We start from the raw sequence: 19,950 nt of genomic DNA on the forward strand, positions 1-19,950 counted from the left end.
ATAAAATCATATATAAGACCAAGTATAAATTTAAATTATAAAAAAAAAACTTACGTGTATGTAACCGTTATGTTATAAATATTGACCCTATTGCATGAAACATGCATAACAGTCTCAAACTCATTTAAACTTACAGGTGGTGGTGTAATATTGTAAATTTGTAACACCTTTCATTCAGTTTATATTTGATCATGATCCCGGTCAGTGTATCGCTAGTTGCGACTTGTTTTTTTTAAACTTTAAGAAAAACAAGACGCAACATTTATTGATTTTCTCAAACTTTTATGGTTATTTGATGCGACATCCTATTAAATCGTCTGGTCATACTTCAACACCACATGCAATCTTTGTAAATGCTTCGTGTCAGAACATAAAGCCACTGTTTTTTTTTTTTTTTTTGTTCTGCAAACTTACGTGTCAGAACATAAAGCCACTGCGGTATCACCTCACTCCACGTGTCACGACCTACAAATTACAAGATAAACAACCATTCACTCCCCACCTCATATTCTATTCTCTTCGCCGCCACAAGGGGTAAATCCGTCATTTCACCATCCACCACCCATATTATATAATCCTCTTCACCCAACACATCAAACTCTAAGCTCCGTCGGAGACAAGACAATAATAATGGAACGAGGTCGTCTAACTTACGCCGTCACATTCATCATGCTAACATGCGCCATTCACGTTCATGCAAGTGACTTAACAAGTCTAACAGGTCAGATACGACACGCTTCACATAACTACATAAGTATCAAATATGAATACAACTGATTTATTTACGTTCATGGCCGTCTCTGAAAATTTAAATACCTCGGCCTAGCCCAAAATAAAAAGGGTAACGAAAATGTTTTATTCGCTGACGTACAAGGATAAAAATACGATTTTTATGGTTTGATTTATTATAAGCAGAAACTATTATCTCATAAACCATTACAAATAACTTTATTTTTAACACAAAAAAACATATATATGCAATATGTATGAAAAAAGTTTGTGCCCAAAACTTATGTGCCCCGCCGATAATGCGGCTCGCACACCCTCCGAGCCTCTCATGATTACGTTATACGTCATTACCTATAAAACAATTTTAAGTTTCATGTACTAACATGGAAAAACAACGGTATCTAGTTTGCTAATTTAATTATTTAAAAAAACAAATAATCACATACCATATTCTTTTTGTTAACAAGTTTTATCGTATCTTAAACAGGTATTCAATTATCGACAGAACATGTAACAAGACCTCACGATCCAATTATTGTCCAATTCACAAACCATCCAAACAACCTCCTTATCGGAACTCCGACGGAGCACCGGTTCACGGAGTTTATACAAGAACACGGTAAGCAGTATTCCACTAGGGAGGAGTATTTGCACCGGCTCGGTGTGTTTTCAAAGAATATTATTAAAGCAGCTGAACATCAGTTGATGGATCCCACTGCGGTTCATGGGGTTACACCGTTTTCTGATTTGTCGGATGAGGAGTTTGAGAGGATGTATTTGGGTGTTAAAGGTGGTGGTGTTAATGTGAAGGTTAATGGTGGTGTAACGACGGTGGAGAGGATGGAGGTTGATGATTTGCCGCAGGATTTTGATTGGAGGGAGAAAGGCGTGGTTACCAAGGTTAAGAAGCAGGTGATCATTCATTAATTGTTGTTAATGTATATATTTTTTGGAACGATGAATATCTTGTGTGTCAGATCACCGTACTTTCTAAATTTAAAGAGCTACTTTAATTATCCCATTCCGGCTAATAGTGTTTTTTAAACCGGGCTCACACTTGTTTAAGAGTTTGGTTCGGGCGTTCTCAGGAAAACCATACCGTCGTCTACTACTTAACAGACGTTGTGGCACCACAAAAGCAGAAATGTCTGGTGTAACACATGGTGGAATGAAAACCTGAGTGAGCTCGAGATTTGAACTGACAAGCTTGCAAAACCTAGCTTAAATATTTCATTGTCATGACATATAATGTACTAAAAATGACACAAATAAAAATTGAACTTGCATCTGTACTAAAGGTTTTCTAACCACTATGGCAGAAGTGGGATTATTTGTTGTTAATATATGTAGTCTTTTTTTATTAAAATGTTTTTCTTTTTGGGCATATTTATTTGATAACTGATGCAGGGTGCTTGTGGAGCATGTTGGGCGTTTAGTACGACCGGAGTTCTTGAAGGTGCGAATTATATTGCGACGGGAAGCTTCAAAACTTGAGCGAGCAACAGCTTGTTGATTGTGATCACACGGTTAGCTATATCGTTCCTGATTTCTCTTTCGACCTTTTCAGTTCTTAGTATAGCAATTGAATTAATATTCTCGTGTAAATGAACTGAACGAATTGAATGAGGTATATATATATATATATATATATATAAAGGATCGAGAGAACACGATTGAGTTATAATTAAACGAAGATAATATTCTTGTTTATGTGTACATTGCAAAAATGTTCGTGTAATTTGTGTTCATGTTCTTCTATTATCGTTCATTAACAATATAAACATATGGTCCACAAATGTAAAAGAAATAGGATGAAAGGATTTATATAGGCTAAAACCAACTAGACTAAATTGTAATGCTCTAATGTAAGCAAATTTGAATGAAAGACTGTAAATGAACTCTCACAAACCCAAATGAATGAACAAGACATGTATTCATGTTCGTTCATTTAACTAAATGAACAAACAGTACTTCCGAATAAGAACTAACTTCTGGCGAAGGGTTCACTAAATATTTTGTTTGTTTACAAGCCTATGATAAACTATTTACATAAGTAAAATGAGGAACTCTAAAAGCTACTATGTATTATTGACAAGTTAATTTATGGAGGTTAGATGCACAACAAGAGACCATGTAAGATATTTTGTGTTATTGATACAATGAGAAACCTTGTATGATTGTTTAAATAATTATAGAAATACAATATGAACTGTAGTATACTTTTAAGCCTAACTAATATATATTTGACACAAATTCTGTTCACATGTAGTGTGATCCATCTGAAAAGGATGCTTGTGACAGCGGATGCTCTGGCGGACTTATGACGAATGCTTTAAGCTACCTAATGAAATCCGGTGGAATCGAGTCAGAAGAATCTTATCCCTACACAGGAAAAGCCGGAACATGCAGATTAGACCCTAACACGATCACGGTGAAAGTTGCAAACTTCACAAACATCCCAGCCGACGAGGATCAAATGGCTGCACATTTGGTCAAGCACGGTCCACTTGCCAGTAAGCATCAACACACACAATAGTCAATACTACATCTTGTAAACATACCAACATAGGATGTTCTTAATATCTTATATTCTTATTATATGTTGCAGTTGGATTAAACGCGGTGTTCATGCAAACTTACATCGGTGGGGTGTCATGTCCATTGATTTGTTCGAAGAAATTGGTGAACCATGGTGTGTTGATTGTAGGGTATGGTTCGAAAGGGTTTTCGATTTTGAGATTGGGTGATAAGCCGTATTGGATTATCAAGAATTCGTGGGGAAAGCGTTGGGGTGAACACGGGTACTACAAGCTTTGTAGAGGGTTTAATATGTGTGGCATGAACACCATGGTTTCTGGTGTGGTGATTCAGAAATAGTAGAAAGTTATAGGTAAGTGTTAGGTTGATACTTAAGTTTTACGTGGTTGTTACTTGTTAGTGACATACACATACTGTTATACGTTTGTTTTTGTGATGTTTAAGGTTTTGTTGTGTTTTTTTTTTTTGATAAAATGACAAAACAGGTCCTTTATGTTTGCACGGTTTTTCAATAGTCGTCTTTTAGCAAACTTAATAACAGAAAAAATCCTTTATGTTCAAAAAATGTTGCACGGTTCGTCCTTTTCACTAACGAGGGTTAGTTTTTCTCGTTAAATCCAGTCATGTGCACTTCATGTGAGGGCAATTTAGGCTTTTTACCCCCTCAAGGGTTATTTGTGTAATTCAAGGGTTATTTGTGTAATTGATTTAAAATCTTGGGCTTTAAAGAAATAAAAGTTTTTTATTTTTAATCATCATCTTCTTAAAATATTCATAACCTAGCCACCACCCATCATCATCATCCCATCCAACCTCCCACCACCACCGACAAAACCCACCTCCGTACCGTCCGTCGTCGGACCACCACCAACCTCCAACCGTAATTCCATCAGTCAACCACCACTCACTTCCTTCTCTTCCTCATCTCTCCTCCTCTTCCATTCCACCGCAAATCTCACTTCCGACCGACCCCACCCTTTGCAACTGGTCCGACGTACAATGCGACCCCACCCTCAACCGCGTCACCGCCCTCCACCTCCCCGACAACTCTCTCTCCGGCCAACTACCCGCCGGAGTATTCTCCAACCTCACCCAACTCAAAACCCTTATTCTCGGGTTGCTTGACCTTGTGAAGCTAAACCTTGCTGGGAATAATTTCTCGGGTCGGGTTTCAAATGGGTTTGGTAATTTGACCCGAAAGAGGCGTTTTCCGAAACGGTGTTGCAGGGTGGGATGATGGTGGCGGTGAAGAGGTCGAGAAGGAGTAAGTTTTTTCCGGTGAGGGTTTGGCGCGTGAGGAGGATGGAGATGGTGACGGTGGACGGCGGTGTGCCGGTGATGAACGGTCGGGTGTGGGTCGGATCTGGTAGTTGGTGGTGGTGTCGTCGGGTACGGTGACACGTGGTGGTGTTTTGACGGAGATTAACTGGGTCTCCGGTGGAGGTTCGTGGACGTCCGGTGGGGGGATCAACTGGGTCTGATGGTGGTTGATTTGGTGTGGTGGTGGCGGCGATTAACTGGGTCTCCGGTGAAGGTTAGTGGTGGTGGTTTAAACACAGAAAGAGAGAGAGATAGAGAGGGGAGAATGGAGAGAGAGAGAGAGAGAGTGTCTTTTATATATATATATTATGTTTTATTTTTAGTTATTAAATCTATTTATAAATTTACCAAATTTAACGAGATTATTTAACTGAGTTAGGGTCAAAGGACAAAACGTGATAGAGTTTTCAAATATAAATGATGTTTTCTGTCATTAAGTTTGCTAAAGGACGACTATTGAAAAACCGTGCAAACATAAAAGACATGTTTTGCCATTTTATCTTTTTTTTATAGTATTGTGATTTTGCTTAAAGGGTATTTTAGTTATTATTATTATTAAGTGATTATAACTGTATACTAGGGAATAACATTCATCGTAATCTGAGTGTTTTGGTAATTTTCTACTATTGATAAAATTTAGAAGGTGTTTCACAATACTTTATCAACATACTAAGAAATAGTTTAAAAAACGTGATAAGAGGTTTTTTTAACACTGTAATTGACATAACAAGAAAAAAGTTGTGATTATTATAGGAGTTTAACTAGCCGGTTATATTGTGACAAGTGGGTACACCCCATGATTATGTGTGTAGCTTTATATATTCGATGCATCTACTTATTGGTTTTATAATCGAAAAGAGGTTCGTCGCTTGCCTCATATTTCGATGTAAATTAAATCATATTGTAATAAAAACAAATAGAGATGTAGCGATATAAAAGGTTTTGTTGCTAAAAGTATTGTAATCTTGGATTAAGTTCTTTTTATCCCATACAACTTAAAAGAGTAATTAGCATAATTGCACGTCTTGTTCTTAAACGAAGAAGGTGATGCATGGTAAGATAAAGAACCGAGGTCTTTTGTATGATTCAAATTTCAAACCTTGAGAGGTAAAAGAATGGGCCTAAAAAGTTTTGGCGGCCCAAATACTTATGCGTATTTTGTTAAAAACATGGGCTAGGCTTGTGGATAAATCACATAAGAGTGCCTCCGGATAAAAATCATGGTTATGTACTTACGTATGTCAGTGGGTCTAGTATATTTTATAATAGTAATTAGGGCCGAGTCAAGCTAGAGTGGGTTTGAGCTCAAGTTTGAAATTAAACGTGGCAGCTCAGCAAGACTCTAGGTCGATTTTGAAGTTAAACGAACCTAACAGAACTCGGGACGAGTTTGGCACGGTTACAAAAATGAGAAAACTCGGCCCAGGTTGTCTCAAATTAATTTTTTTAGCTAGTTTTTTTCGAGTTTTTATCGAACAAGCCACGAGTTTCGAGCCAAGAGTTCTCTGAACAACCCTAACAATAATGCATTAATTACAAACATAAAATAATCATGTGATAGGATAACGTTATTTTGAACGACTTTGGCGTTATAGGTTGTTGGGGGACTTCAAAAGGCTTACCACCAGCATACAAACCATTACACGAGTTCTAATCCCAAAACAATGGTTATCTCCCCTATCAATGACATATATTGTTGGAATCAAACCAAGACCCATTAGGAGTTTCTTACAAAATTTTTGCCACATGGTTGGTTCAAAAATCGAAACCAAATACATCCTTTGCATTAATTAACCCAACTAGCATTTCTCAACCGAGTCATTAATCTCATTAACAATAGTATAATACTTATAAATTTATCATATTCTAATAAGAAAAGGTGTTAAAAAAGATTAAAACAAAAAACAGGTCATTTTCCATGGAAAAGTTGCAAGGCTGTGACAAGCTAAAATGTCCAAAATAACCTCACCTAACCAAGTCGAGAATGTAAAATCCAAGGGCATTTCCGTCCTTTCGTTCAATAAAAATAAAAGCTAACTTCACGATATCCAGACAAGATCCACGCATGAAGATCCAAGGGCCCCTAAACTAGCCAATAATCGATTAAGACTTATTCATCAAGAACATTGACAAAAAGTAAAAAAACAAAAAAAAAATAAATAATTACATAAAATTTGTCTATATAAACCCCTCTATTGTACCTAAAATCCTTTCTTTCTTTTTGCAATCTGGGCATTTTAGCAAGGTACACCTACTTTCTCTCTCTTATTATTATTATTATTATTATTATTATTATTATTATTTTGTTATTTTTATTTTTAAGTTTTTTAAATATTTATGATTATTTATTTTTATTTAATTTGATAGCCTCTGCCTTACTTGTTATGAAATTGATAAATGGGTTTTAGTGGGTTTTGTATTTGGATCAGTGGTTTATGAGATTTGCTGGTTTTAGGTTTGATTCATGTGTTGATTTTGAACAATCTGCAGTGTGTGTTTTTATAAGTTTTTTTTATTAAGATATGAGATTTAAGATTGGTTTCATGGTTATGAGCATAATATGTTGTATAAATGTATAATCTTTGAGATTTTGGGGATTTTTGAATTATGAAATATGATTGCTAGCTGGATCTTGGTGGATTTGGGATTTATGAATGAATGTTCATGATGGTGTTATAATTTAAAAACCTATGGTTTTTACTTGCTTGAAGTCAAAATTTTTTTAGATCTGTCGCGGGTCACGCCTTATTTTAATGTTTATTATTGACTATGTGTTCTTGTGCAGATGTCTGGTGTTGCGAATAAAACTTTGCGTAAATAAAGATACAATCTTGACTGGTACTCAAGTTGCATACTTTTTTCCTAAAAGTCGTAGAAAAAAAATATATTTGAGTTGTAAACATGATGGAAGTCGACACAAGTTCACGAGCAAATAATATTATGATGATGGAAGTCGAGACAGCAAGTCTACGTACAAGTAATATTATGATGGTGGAAGTTGACACAACAAGTTCACGAGCCAATAATATTATGGTGAGGGAAATCAATACCGGAAGTTCTCGGCCCAATGAGAAACGGCCCTTGGAAATATCGTCTCTGGAAAGAGAAGCTAGAAAAAATCCCGAAAACAATGGAAGTAACAACACTATATTTATTAACCATGGTTAGTGTTTGACATTTTGTTATTTTAATTTCACAAAACACAAATATTTTTGGGTTATCTAATATATCTATCGTCTAATTTTTTTAGGTGCGATTGCCTGGAATGAGAGCCGAAGAAAATGGGTCGGGGAGCAATCTCAAAGATCCCGAAAAGAAAGAACACCGGAAGATCCAATCATAAGGTTTGTATACCTTTGACTTTTAAAGTCAAATATTTAAATTTTCATTTTCAAAGTTTATATATTTATGTATATATACTGTTTTTCTTGGATCTTTAACATACCATAGTTATCCAGAGTTGAATGCTTGTTCATTTGACCTCAAAAAGTCAACATACTAGTTTGATTGACTGTAAGATTTGTAACTCTGTATCGCAGCTGGTCAACGACTTATGAGGACCTGCTTTCTAATAATGACCATTTTCCCGAGCCAATTCCTTTGCCTGTAAGATTTTTTTGCATACCAAAGCATTCAAAAGTCAACATTTTGACCAAACCGAACATATTTTAATCATGGTTTTGATTTGTCTTTTGTAGGAGATGGTAGACTTCTTAGTTGATGTATGGCTTGATGAAGGTTTGTATGATTAGTTGATCAGTCAGAATCGCGGTGCTCGAGTAGAAGAATCATGCTCACCAGAATAAATATAGCACTGCAGCTAACAAATGTAGTCTATTTATTTAGCGATTGAGTCGGTTCTTAATTTATTAAACTTGGATGCACGTTGATCTTCTATCATTCTGTTTTTTTGGATGATAGAAATGTTGTGTGTGAGATAGGATTTTACCATAGTAGGCCTTCGGGGTAATAGATTCCCTTAGAATTGATGACGGGCCGGTCACCAATGTTGTATGCGATCACACACATGGTTCAATGGTTGACCTTTTGCTAATGAGTGTATCCAATTTCTCGGACTTTGTTGGTCATTAAAAAGAACATGAAACTATAAAATATAATAAAAAAGAAAAAAACATAAAAAATCGTAGTAAATTTAATAAATTTGTGACAAAAGCCAAAAGGTAAACATCTCTACCAACGCCTAACCCATGCCCTAGAATCGTTCGTGAAACAAGATTCCAATCAAAAATCCTATAAAACGAATGTAGTCAAAACCGACTGAATTCGTGTCCAGTTATCATCACTCGAATTTAATGATCAAACAGACGTCATTTTTAAATAACTTATTTTTCTGCCTGTTAAATTAACGGATATTTTTTTGGGTAACGCTAAGGCTTTACCAATGATGTCTATGCCATAACAAACGTAAACGATATACTGACTGAATTTGCGTCGACTCAACAACGTAACACTCGAATTTCACCGACATCCTTGATATAATTTGAAATCCAGTTTTCATTAAACACTTTGGTGCCCTAACTAGTCCCAAAATAGTCGGAAAATACAGCGACGACGACGATGAAGACGACATGTTCTACTACCGTTACTCTTCCATCACACCACAACCACCACCGTCATCTTCATCCAACAAAACCCTAAACAAACCCTCATCTGATAGAACCAGTGGCAATGGAAATCGAAGCGGAGGATTAGCCCCATCGAAATCGACGGTGTACGTTAGCAACCTGGACTACAGCCTTACAAACTCAGACATATTCACCATCTTCTCCACCTTCGGTAAAGTAGCCAAGGTCACAATCGTTAAGGATCGGGTCACTCGTGCGAGCCGAGGCGTTGCGTTTGTGTTATTCGTGGCTCGGGATGATGCCGTAAAGGCGGTGGAAGGGATTAATGGGAAATTACTTAATAAGAGGACTTTGACTGCTTCGATAGCTGCGGATAATGGTCGGGCGCCGGAGTTTATTAGACAGAGGGTTTATAAGGATAAGAGTAGGTGTTACGAGTGTGGGGAGGGCGGGCATTTGTCGTACGAGTGTCCGAAGAATCAGTTGGGGGCGAGGGAGAGACCGCAGGCGTCGAAACGAGGGAGGAGGGAAGGCGGTGGTGGGTATAGGAGAGGGAAGGAGGAGAATGGGGATTACGATGATGATGAGGCGGGTGGTGATGAGGTGTTTGAGAATGATGATTGGGCGTCGGTGGTGGATGATGGGGCGGGTGAGAGGTTGTTGGGTGGTGGTGAGGGGAGTCGGGATGAAGGTAGGAAGAAAGGGAAGATGAAGAAGACGAGTTATTTTAGTGACGAGAGTGATAACGAGGAATGATTTAAAGAAACGAAGGTATAGTTTTTAGATTTTGTTTTTGGTTAATGTTTAAATCATAGTTATCAAATGCGATAAGCGCTCAAAAGCGTTGAGGCCGGGCCTAGCGCTTAGGCGATAAGCGCAAAAAAAGCGCCCGATTTTATAAAAAAAACGCACATTAAAAAAACAAATTTTTTAACTAAAATAGAACATCTTAATAAGAAAACATACATTCATTCTTGAAATAGTTCATAGAACAACCAAACACCAAAATCCAAAACATGAAATACCAAGTACATCTTAATAATTAAAAAAAACTTAATCATTAATACATCTATCATAATATCCAGTAATTCAACAACTCTATAAGCATTCATTTTAACTGCCAAGAACAATTTGAACCATCCACAGTCGAAGCATTAACACATCTATCATAACATCCAGATTTCCAAAAATTAAAAACTAAAACTTAATCACAAATTTTGAATATTGTAATCATTTAGTAAGAAGTCAAATGATATTTAAATGAAATTTAATACATATGGGCAGGTTGGGAACAAATTATGTTGCTTTAATAGTGGACTTTTAGACTTTTAGGTACTCCTAAAGAATAGGGACAGGTTGTTTAATTGATATTTAATATGCATGGGAAGGTTGGGAACATATTAATGGGCGCTTTAAATATATGAGGCATGCAACTCGCAGTTAATGATCCTAGCGCTTTAAACGCGCTTAAGCGCAAAAAGCGCTCGATTTTAACAACTATGGTTTAAATTCGTGTTCATATTATGGTATCAAGTGAAGTAGTCAAGTTACATTAGTGATTTGCAGGTGGTCAAAGTATAGGTGGAGATTTGAGAAGATACTTGATCATCGAAAGTTGTGCTTGTGCGAATCTGGATGAAATGGAACCTTGAAAGTTCACATGCATAGCTAATCAGTTAATATCGGTACTCCTATGTATCTTGTTTCGTTTATACAGACTATTTTCTTAGTATGTCATTTACTCATTTGAAGATCTTTAAGAGTTTCAAGAGTATTTATCATGTAGCCCTGTTAAATCTGTTGAGATCACTTTAAAAGAAGAAATTTCACCTCTTATAGTAGCTTTTGCTTCTAGTGTACCAGATGGTTTTATTTGATATTATATAACACGCAGGGGTATTTTGGTCATTTTAGGAAAGCTAAATGAAAACATCTAATAGAGTTAGTGTCAATGGCACAAACAGTTAAAAAAATGAAACCATAGTGATTCAAGGGGTTAAGGGTTTCAATTTTGGACTAAACTTGTTAAAATGAGCAAATCATAGGGACGAAGAAAGAACTTAACTCATTGATTTTATATGTTTAATGCAAGGAGAACTATAAATGACGCTCGTTTGGTAGAATAGAGAATGGAGGAAAATTTGGTATACATGTATAGGATGTATAGTTAACATTGATGAATACAGAACACTTTTGGCACGTTTAGGGGTGTGCAAAAAGCGGTTCGAACCAACAAATCATTAGTCATCTGTTTTGAACTGATCTTAACCCACAATTTGATAATGTTAGAATCCTGACCAACGTTAGTTTCTTGCCCACCTAGCTTATGCTGAAGTTGCATTAACCAGATGCAATGCTTCTTAGGTTAACAATTTCATGTTAACCAACTTTTAGGTTCAGTTTTATCCACTACGGTACTAGAAGTTGCGTTTAGAGGTTGTAGTCAGCTGCAAACTCACAAACTCATCTCAGTCGCTGATTAAGTGAAAATCTAGATATAGGAATCCCCTCATTCTAAAGGGGTCAAATAGCATAATTAACTCAGCACCAGTTTAGCAGATATAATGTTTTATTACAAGGTTCTTTATTTGAAGTTTAAGATTTGGTTGTGGGAATTATTAAATAAAGTACACAGAACATAGAAAAAATAAACAAATGCTCACATAGACAGTCATATATTTCGCTGCTCAATATCTTTTTAATTACTTTTTGTATTTGTTTATAGGCATCATTGGCAACAGCTGCAAATACTTGTGTTTGACTTTTTAGGTCAAATAGTAATACATATTATCTGATTTTCCAGATATTTTTTAATATGGCATCTGTTTCATAATGAACTGGAAATCCTCATTTAGTTATAGCAAAATTTAGAACAGTACTGAATTTGATAGCGAAAAAAAAGTCAACTTGCAACTCATTTGACCTCAAAAGTCAAATGCATGATTAAATATGTTTTTAGCTAAGAATTACCCTATTCTGTAAAAGCAGCGCCTGATGAAAGGCAAATCCTTGGTAGCGATTCTGCATTCTGTAATGGACAGAGAATTTTGATCTAATGAACATCAGAAGCAACTTCACATGGATCCTAAATACTAATGAACTTTAGGAGAACATATGAAATTAGTTTTAGCATTTTACGACTAATGGATGATTATCGTTCTGAATTTTATGAAGATCTAAAGGAAGTGTTTTGATAATCCAAAAGGTGTTGACATGGTTACATGAGTCTTTTTATGGTATGCTAAATTCCAAAAGGAAAAGTATCTCTTATGTTGATTAAATGTTTTAACTCAATATGACAAAACACTAATGTAAATGTCTTAATGAATTATTGTTTGAAGTGTTTATTTTTGTATCAACGCTTAATATCACGTACAACGGTACAAGTTTAGAGCGTAAATTCACTGTGAACATCAGAGTTGACGTGTGAAACAAAAACTACAATTTTGGAATCTCGTTTTTTTAAACTTAACTTCTTCCTCTTAGACTCGCCTCTCGCCTAATCTCCTTCTGCAAATCACATTTCACACAAAATCATATTATTTATTCGATCTCACACCAACCTAGAAACATTCTCTTATTGTCATCTATCTGTTAAAAATTTGATGCTGAAAATTTGAAGTTTAATTACTCTCTATTTGTTGGTGTGATAAGAGCTAATGGCTTGTGTGGAAGGACTGAAAAGGCTTAGTCAGTCTTAAATGTGCTAAAGTTTTTGCGTCATATTTGTATCATGTCGTCGTTAACTATGTACGTCGATCATCATAAAAAATGATGTCCAAAGTTGCACACTTGCACAAAGGAGACGAGTAGAGATGTTAATGGAGCATCTCCATACGAACTATTAGAGCTTTCATCAATCGTTATGTTATCTGGTTTTATATTCAAATTGTTCTCTCTTTATGTTTCTGAATCTATCTTGTATATAAGTTTCATTACGTTCATGATTCAATTCTTGATTAGAGTATTATTTCAATTATGTTTCTTTAATCTATGCGTTGTCAATTAACTATATGATTCTTGTGAATCGTTTCACAAATTGACTGTTTATGTGATTTTGTGAGTTGTATGGTACTTGTTGACTTCAACAGTATTTTGATTATATTTTTGACATGGTATCAAAGCCCTAGACGGTTTCTTGATTTACCAATTTGTCTTGATTTTCACATAGTATCAAAGCCTTAGGCTCTGAATTTACCAATTTGTCTTGATATACCATGTGAGAAATACAATCAATATTCTATTGAACTCAACCAATAACATACAACTCAGAAAATCAAATAAACAACCAATATGCGAAATGATTCATAAGAATCATATGGTTAATTGACAAAGAATAGATGAAAGAAACAAAATCCAAATAATACTCTGATCAAGAACAGGGTAATCAACGTGATGATAGTGATATACAAGATATATTCGAAAACATAAAGAGTGATCAATTTGAAGATACTCCATCAACATCTCTACTCGTCTCCTTTGTGCAACTTTAGACATCATTATTGATGAAGATCTATGTATACAATTAACAACGACATGACACAAAGATATCACACAACAACAAACGCGAAACGTTAGCCCACGCCTGTCCTTCTTCCATCCAAGTCCATTAGCTCTTATCAAACCAGCAATTAGATACTCGGGCCCACATGCAGAAACAACGTATAAACATATAACACAGTACTTGATGAGTCAATGGTAATCTATCTTCAAAACCTAAAACATTCACGACTCGTGTTTGGGTATCAAACCGGGTATGTCATAAGTTTCAAAACTTTTAATGACACAAAACCAGTAAGGTATTATTTGATACCTACAAAGAAATAAACACACAAATATTCTACATCTATATAATAATGTCAACCAAGATAATAAATATTATCAACTACTTAACAACTTTGGATTTATTAAAATTAATATAAACTAAATCTATTTTTTAGTTGAGGAAACTTCTATTTTAATCTACTCAAGATAATATTTTTATTTTTATCTTTAAAAAAAAAACACAACACAATATAATAATCAAACGTGTATTTAACCCTTCAATTTCTATCCATCATCACCAAACAATAACATTCACCAAACCCCAATTCAATCCCACAATATCATCACTTCGATTTCACCAATTTAGCAATTCATTTATAACCCAATCATTGATTCATTCACAATCCATATTCTCTTGATTTCAATCACCAATTTCCGAATTTCACTCCTAATTTTGACTTTCACAATTTAGGGTTCTAACCCAATTGACCAGCCAATTCACGATCTATGTTCAAGTAAGTTACTTTAATCCAAATGGGTATCAATTAGTTTTCAATTATTGTATCTAATTAACTAATTAGGGTTTATTGGTATTCATATACTTTGAATTAGTGATGATGAGCTACGATCTGCACTTACCAAGATGCATAATTACACACCAGTAGATGGGTTTAAATATATAGCAGAAGGATTAGGTGACATGATGAAATCATTAGCTAATGAACCCTCAGTGGGTTTGTTTCATGTTCAAGAACATACCCAAAATGCGTTACCGTTTCTCGTTAATCTCCGAACCAGCATTGTTTCGAAATCGCGTGATGTCGGTTTGCATACGGAAGATTCGGAGGATTCCATCGAGATGGTGAGGTCGATGACGGACTGCGGGTTTCCGATTGTGGATGATATGATTAAAGATATCAGGAAGTCTTTGGCTGTTATGTCGTCGAAGCAACCGAGAAAGGGCTTGATTAGTAGTCGGTCGGGTTCGGGGTTTAAGGTTCGGGTGGGATGGAAGGGTAATGTTAATGTTATTGATGTTGAAAAGTCGAAAACTTTGTTGTCGTCGGTTGGAGATGAACTGCCTGTGTCGAGTCGGGGTGAAGACGAAGAGGTGTCGGTTGATGGGTTGATGTCGGATCGGTCCGGTTTGGAGAGTTTTGATGAAAAGATGATAAAGAAGCAAGGTTTAAAGAATGGTTAGAGGGTAAGGATGATCAACAATAAGGGTTTATGGTTGGAGCTCTTGATTGATTTTAATAAATCTTGAGTTTGTAATTAAGGCCATTTGTAATAATAAGTAATAACTCCCAACCATTATGTTTTACAATTGAAGTGATTAAGATGAGAATGAAACTGTTGATCTGTTTCTCGCCTTGTCGGGATACTTTATCGTCATATGTTGATGTGGTTTTCGGGCTTTCTTTATCGTCGTACACGCTTAAAATGTTGTTAGTTAGAAATAAATGTAAATGCGAAAACAACTACTTCGGTGTGAACATTAGTTCAATTTTATGTTAGAAGATATAATAACCACAACTTGGGGATCAGATGAATGTGTACGAGCATGTACGACATATCTCCTAACTCGTATTAGAAGTTAGAACTAATATAAAACCTTTCGATTTTATATAAATCTTTTAAGTGCATATAATGATTTGTGATGTTATATGCAGTTATGTAGTGGTGTATTGTCTTGGTTTTGGACATTTTAAAAGTGGTTTGTAATATATATATGAACTAGTGTTTTTGTCTTAGCATGTAGCCGTTCTAGCTCAGGTGGTAGAGCGCGTGGCTTTTAACCACGTGGTCGTGGGTTCGAGTCCCACGGATGGCGTTGATATATTTTAAGCTATGCAGCAACCGAAATAAAGGTAATCCCTGATTGTAATCTCTGATTTATTTGGGCGAAACAAAGGTCGCGGACCGTATGGATTGAGGAACTCACTCTCTCTTTCCCTTACTCCAATCCGTCGTCGTGTATATCATCCAACTCCGAGCTCTAGTATTGAGTCACATCTTAGATGGAACCTTAATGACCGATGATGTTTATGTTTTAGTTATAATACTTTTTATTTATGTAAAGTTTAACTAATTTATTTTTATTTGTATGATATTTAAAACTAAATAATGCTCTACTGTTTAATCGAATCCCTAACTCTTATTTTTAAGTAAATTAAAAGTTGTGGTAGACGTTATAAAACCCCATAAGTTAAACGGAAAACGAAAAACCGTAATATACGTCACATAGATAAAAATATAACCCATAGGACTACTCCCGATATAACGGGTCGTATATTCTCAAATATATATCTAATACCACTAACAAACTCCTACAGTCCTACAAACTAGATTTCTTTACCACATGTTTCACTTTTTAAACCTTTAGTTTCTTTTATAGTGAGACAATTCACAAAGTAAAGAATGAATAGACATATATATATATTAAGCATTTTGTAGTAACAAACTCCTACAGTCCTACAAACTTAATTTATGGTAAACTTATCATTACATATTATATATATATATATATATATATATATATATATATATTAAGCATTTTGTAGTAACAAAATGCACATTGGAGCAAATTTTATGCAGCATTTTAATTATGGATTTCTTAGAATATATGTGTTTTCTTTGTGTTCCAACTTCCATGGTGGTTTTGTGAGTCAAAGGTGGTGGATGGCGGTCAAGGGTGGTGAGAGGTGGTGTCTTTGAATAATCATGATCGGGTCAGGTGGCGGTCAATGGTTGTGATATGATAGGTGATCAAGGGTGCTGATTAAGGAAGAACGATTAAGAAATGTAAACTAATTAACATGTTACATCCATATTTTAAAGCCATCATGAACAAATGATATATAAAAACTTGCCACGTCAGCATCGTTAATCATTAACAGTTCATTGATCTCTAGCTGACAAGTTGGTTTCACAACTCACAAGTAAAATGATGTTTTTAACTAAAAATTTTATGTAATCAATTACACCTCACAATGCATTAACCCTCCATTAAATTTTAGATTATAACATGGGTTTTGCATAGACAAGGTAAAAACTAATAATGATTAAACAACACCTGGTAGATGCTAAGTAACAACAATTACAAAATTAAGAAAAAAAAGGTAACAAATTTAATGGAAAAAAGCTCAATAAACTAAGTACTAACATGTTTAACAGGTTATAAACAGATTATCGGAAGGACATATTTAATTTAACACGTTGGCGGGTTTTTGATTGAACAAATTAGCAGATCTTTAATTAAACAAGTTGGTCATTCGACTTATTTAACTAAACATGAAAAAGATATCATACATTTAGATAATTTCATGGTAAATGTTCATGTCGCGTTTCAAGTCATGACGGAAGTGACTTTGTTTATAGAAATTTATATAGCATATTATGAAACTTAAATATAAATTTCATACTTTTTGTTTGAATGCAACAGTGGGAACAAAACGACCACTCCTCTTCCGATGTTCCGCCACCAGTTCTTCAGCAAACCATTCGAGTTTCTCAAAGTTGGTCTGGTCACTGATCCTCTTACCACCAAACAACACGGATTCAACATTCTTTTGTTTCAACATCTTATCGCCTAATCCACTTATATTACTCAAACTAGGATATGTATAAATGTCGTTACCCATGTTCGAATACACCTGTATACGAACATAGTTACTACACTGATACTGACCAAACAACATCGCCACAACATCATCCACCATGTCTGCCAAACTACACTAGAAATACGTGCCACGTGTCGAGTCCAGTCTTTAGCCTTCCACTTCTTCACTTGCTCATAATCATAGTTTCCTTCTAGAATCTCACCACTGCCTAGTGAAAGTACCAAAAGGTCCTCCATCCCACGTGCGAGTGGAAACTCCTTTTTATTATGTAGCACGTGAGTGATCGCGGCTACAGTGGGGTTACTCATGACTGACCTCCCATCAACCGCGATACACTTTGTTTTTCCATTAATGGAATTTATGACAACGGGTCCGAACACTTCCGGCTCTGCTGACGTGGCACGACACACCTCCCAGAGCCGAAAGTCGAAGCTGTCGTCCTCCAAAGCATCGGCTCTGGAAAACAAAAACGGAGCCGACCTGGAAAAGTCGTAGCACGGGATTAAAACCGGTTTCAACGTGTCCTTTAAGGTCAAACTTCTTCCGTTGACCACAAACGCCTTTTTCATCACGTTTTCAAACGCGATCGTCGCATTGCTTAAACCACCACCACCATTGCCTCTGCCACGAAATATCCTTTTTAATAAACCTCCACCGCCGCCTCCGGAATTTGATCTGGTATTACACAACCGCTTCCCATGCTCAGCTAAAAACAGCCACGTGTCATCCGCTTTAAAAAGCGGTACCTTCTGATTATCTGTTCCAAATAACATCGCAGTAAACACACCACCAATGCCCGTGCCAGCAGCAACATCAATATAATCGGCTATTCTCGCCTCCTGATCACCCGATTTCTCTTTCAAAGCGTTCTCGAGGTGAGCTAACGCTTTACCCGCGAGAATATTACTCCGCATTCCTCCACCATCAATCGATAACACACAGATTTTGCCTCTAGCACCGCGGTCATCATCATTCGCCATTTTATCGTCGTTACCGAATAAGAACTCGTTCTCGAGGATCGAGAAGATCTCGTAACTGAGATTATCTGTATGGATGCTCGGCTCCTGCTGCATTTGATTCAATGATTGATGATTACAACTTACAAGCAACTTTTGTTATATAATTGTAACTTTCTTCATATAGTAAGAAACTTTTACACGCAACTGGCTTATAATAGAAACCCTAGGTATATGCTTAGTGATATAGCTTTAACTTCTTTAGTTCTTTTGCCATTTTTACAAGGACAACGAGAAGATTATTAGGTAAATGCATTCTGATAACTAATCTATGTAAAATCACCAAACCAACTCAGTGATTGCCTAATAATATTGTAATAATAATATGCATTCTTTCAAGATATTTATATCAAAGCAAGTGTGACAGTTACCAACAATCAAACTATTGTTAAAAATGGTGAATATTATGTCATAGGTTATTTGGACACCAGCCATCAGGCGCATCTATACAGCCTGTATAGGGGTTATACGAGCCGTATAGATACAAAATTTTGTCATTTTGTGTCGGTAGTGTTGGAAGGCTGCACAACCCTATAGACTGAAAAATCTGTCATCATGTCCCCTCCGTTTATTAGTTAGTTATGTGAGGGTTTTACGACTCGTATGGCCCCTTTACGAGCTGTATAGAGTTGTTAACGCACGGGGGTTGTGTTTGAATATAACGACCCGAAAATTATATATAGCAGACCATTTTCTTCCTTTTGCCTGTTTTTGGCGGGCGAATATTTAAACTTGTAGACCTTTTTATTTGAGCTTTGGACAATTTTAGTCCTTTAGTTAGTTTATTACATCTTAGTACATCTTCATAAGGCATATTAATGTATTGCTCCCTTATGGTAGTGAATTTAAAGTGTTCTATAGGTCCCATTAGCATAGGTTTATTCTTAAGAAGTTTTCATGGTAGAAGTTTCACATGTTTTGTCGATGCTTTCTTATTATTTCATTTATGTTTCAGGACTCACTTGCGACAAAAACCGTCAGAAGCCTGAAATTGAGTGTAGTTGAATTGAGCCTGTCGTGTTCAATTCCAATGTTCCATGAACAGTTGGCCTCGGCTGTCAATGGATTGAGATATATATATATATATTTGACCAAAAGGGTACGCATTTAGTTGTTCTAAAACTCGGGTTTCACCAAATGACTTTAGTTTGTAGTTATGAATTTATGTGTACGTGTTTAAGCGAAAGAAAATTCATGTTGCTTATTTTTTGGATGGCGCTAATTATTCCGCCTGACAGGTCTCCGAAGGAAAACTCCTACATCAACCACTTTACAAAGTCACGTATTTTGTTACATATATTTGTGATAATATAGACATACTACCAAAAGAATATATATAAAGTGTGAATTTTCACGAATTAAATAGGGAAAAAG

The 19,950-nt window shown here is 35.7% G+C and overlaps 2 protein-coding genes, 1 non-coding gene and 3 pseudogenes across 4 annotated transcripts; 5 read left to right on the plus strand and 1 right to left on the minus strand.

Annotated features, from left to right (window-relative positions):
• The first annotated feature begins 419 nt into the window (after positions 1 to 419).
• On the plus strand, positions 420 to 3,653 carry LOC143637528 (putative cysteine protease RD19D; annotated as a pseudogene). Its single transcript, XR_013154446.1, has 5 exons — positions 420 to 721; positions 1,217 to 1,641; positions 2,137 to 2,255; positions 2,999 to 3,242; positions 3,338 to 3,653. The product of XR_013154446.1 is annotated as a putative cysteine protease RD19D (transcript).
• A 3,767-nt stretch (positions 3,654 to 7,420) lies between these two features.
• LOC143637529 (uncharacterized) lies at positions 7,421 to 8,496 on the plus strand. The gene is made up of 4 exons (XM_077104897.1): positions 7,421 to 7,750; positions 7,838 to 7,931; positions 8,127 to 8,193; positions 8,286 to 8,496. The coding sequence occupies exons 1-4, from the start codon at positions 7,489 to 7,491 to the stop codon at positions 8,337 to 8,339; spliced, it is 477 nt and encodes a 158-aa protein (XP_076961012.1). The 5' UTR covers positions 7,421 to 7,488; the 3' UTR covers positions 8,340 to 8,496.
• A 641-nt stretch (positions 8,497 to 9,137) lies between these two features.
• Positions 9,138 to 9,975, plus strand: LOC143637530 (U11/U12 small nuclear ribonucleoprotein 31 kDa protein pseudogene; annotated as a pseudogene).
• A 4,235-nt stretch (positions 9,976 to 14,210) lies between these two features.
• LOC143637531 (uncharacterized) lies at positions 14,211 to 15,301 on the plus strand. The gene is made up of 2 exons (XM_077104898.1): positions 14,211 to 14,452; positions 14,550 to 15,301. Exons 1-2 carry the CDS (start codon positions 14,445 to 14,447, stop codon positions 15,136 to 15,138), a joined length of 597 nt encoding a protein of 198 aa, XP_076961013.1. The 5' UTR covers positions 14,211 to 14,444; the 3' UTR covers positions 15,139 to 15,301.
• Positions 15,302 to 15,698: 397 nt separating this feature from the next.
• On the plus strand, positions 15,699 to 15,771 carry TRNAK-UUU (transfer RNA lysine (anticodon UUU)). Its single transcript has one exon. It is a non-coding gene; the product is annotated as a tRNA-Lys (tRNA).
• Positions 15,772 to 17,356: 1,585 nt separating this feature from the next.
• On the minus strand, positions 17,357 to 18,633 carry LOC143637569 (patatin-like protein 7 pseudogene; annotated as a pseudogene).
• Positions 18,634 to 19,950: the final 1,317 nt, after the last annotated feature.

The sequence above is a fragment of the Bidens hawaiensis genome, unplaced genomic scaffold, assembly GCF_021521415.1.
Source record: "Bidens hawaiensis isolate Kalapana, Puna unplaced genomic scaffold, B.hawaiensis_p1.1 tig00008374_1, whole genome shotgun sequence".
Lineage (NCBI taxonomy): Eukaryota > Viridiplantae > Streptophyta > Magnoliopsida > Asterales > Asteraceae > Bidens > Bidens hawaiensis.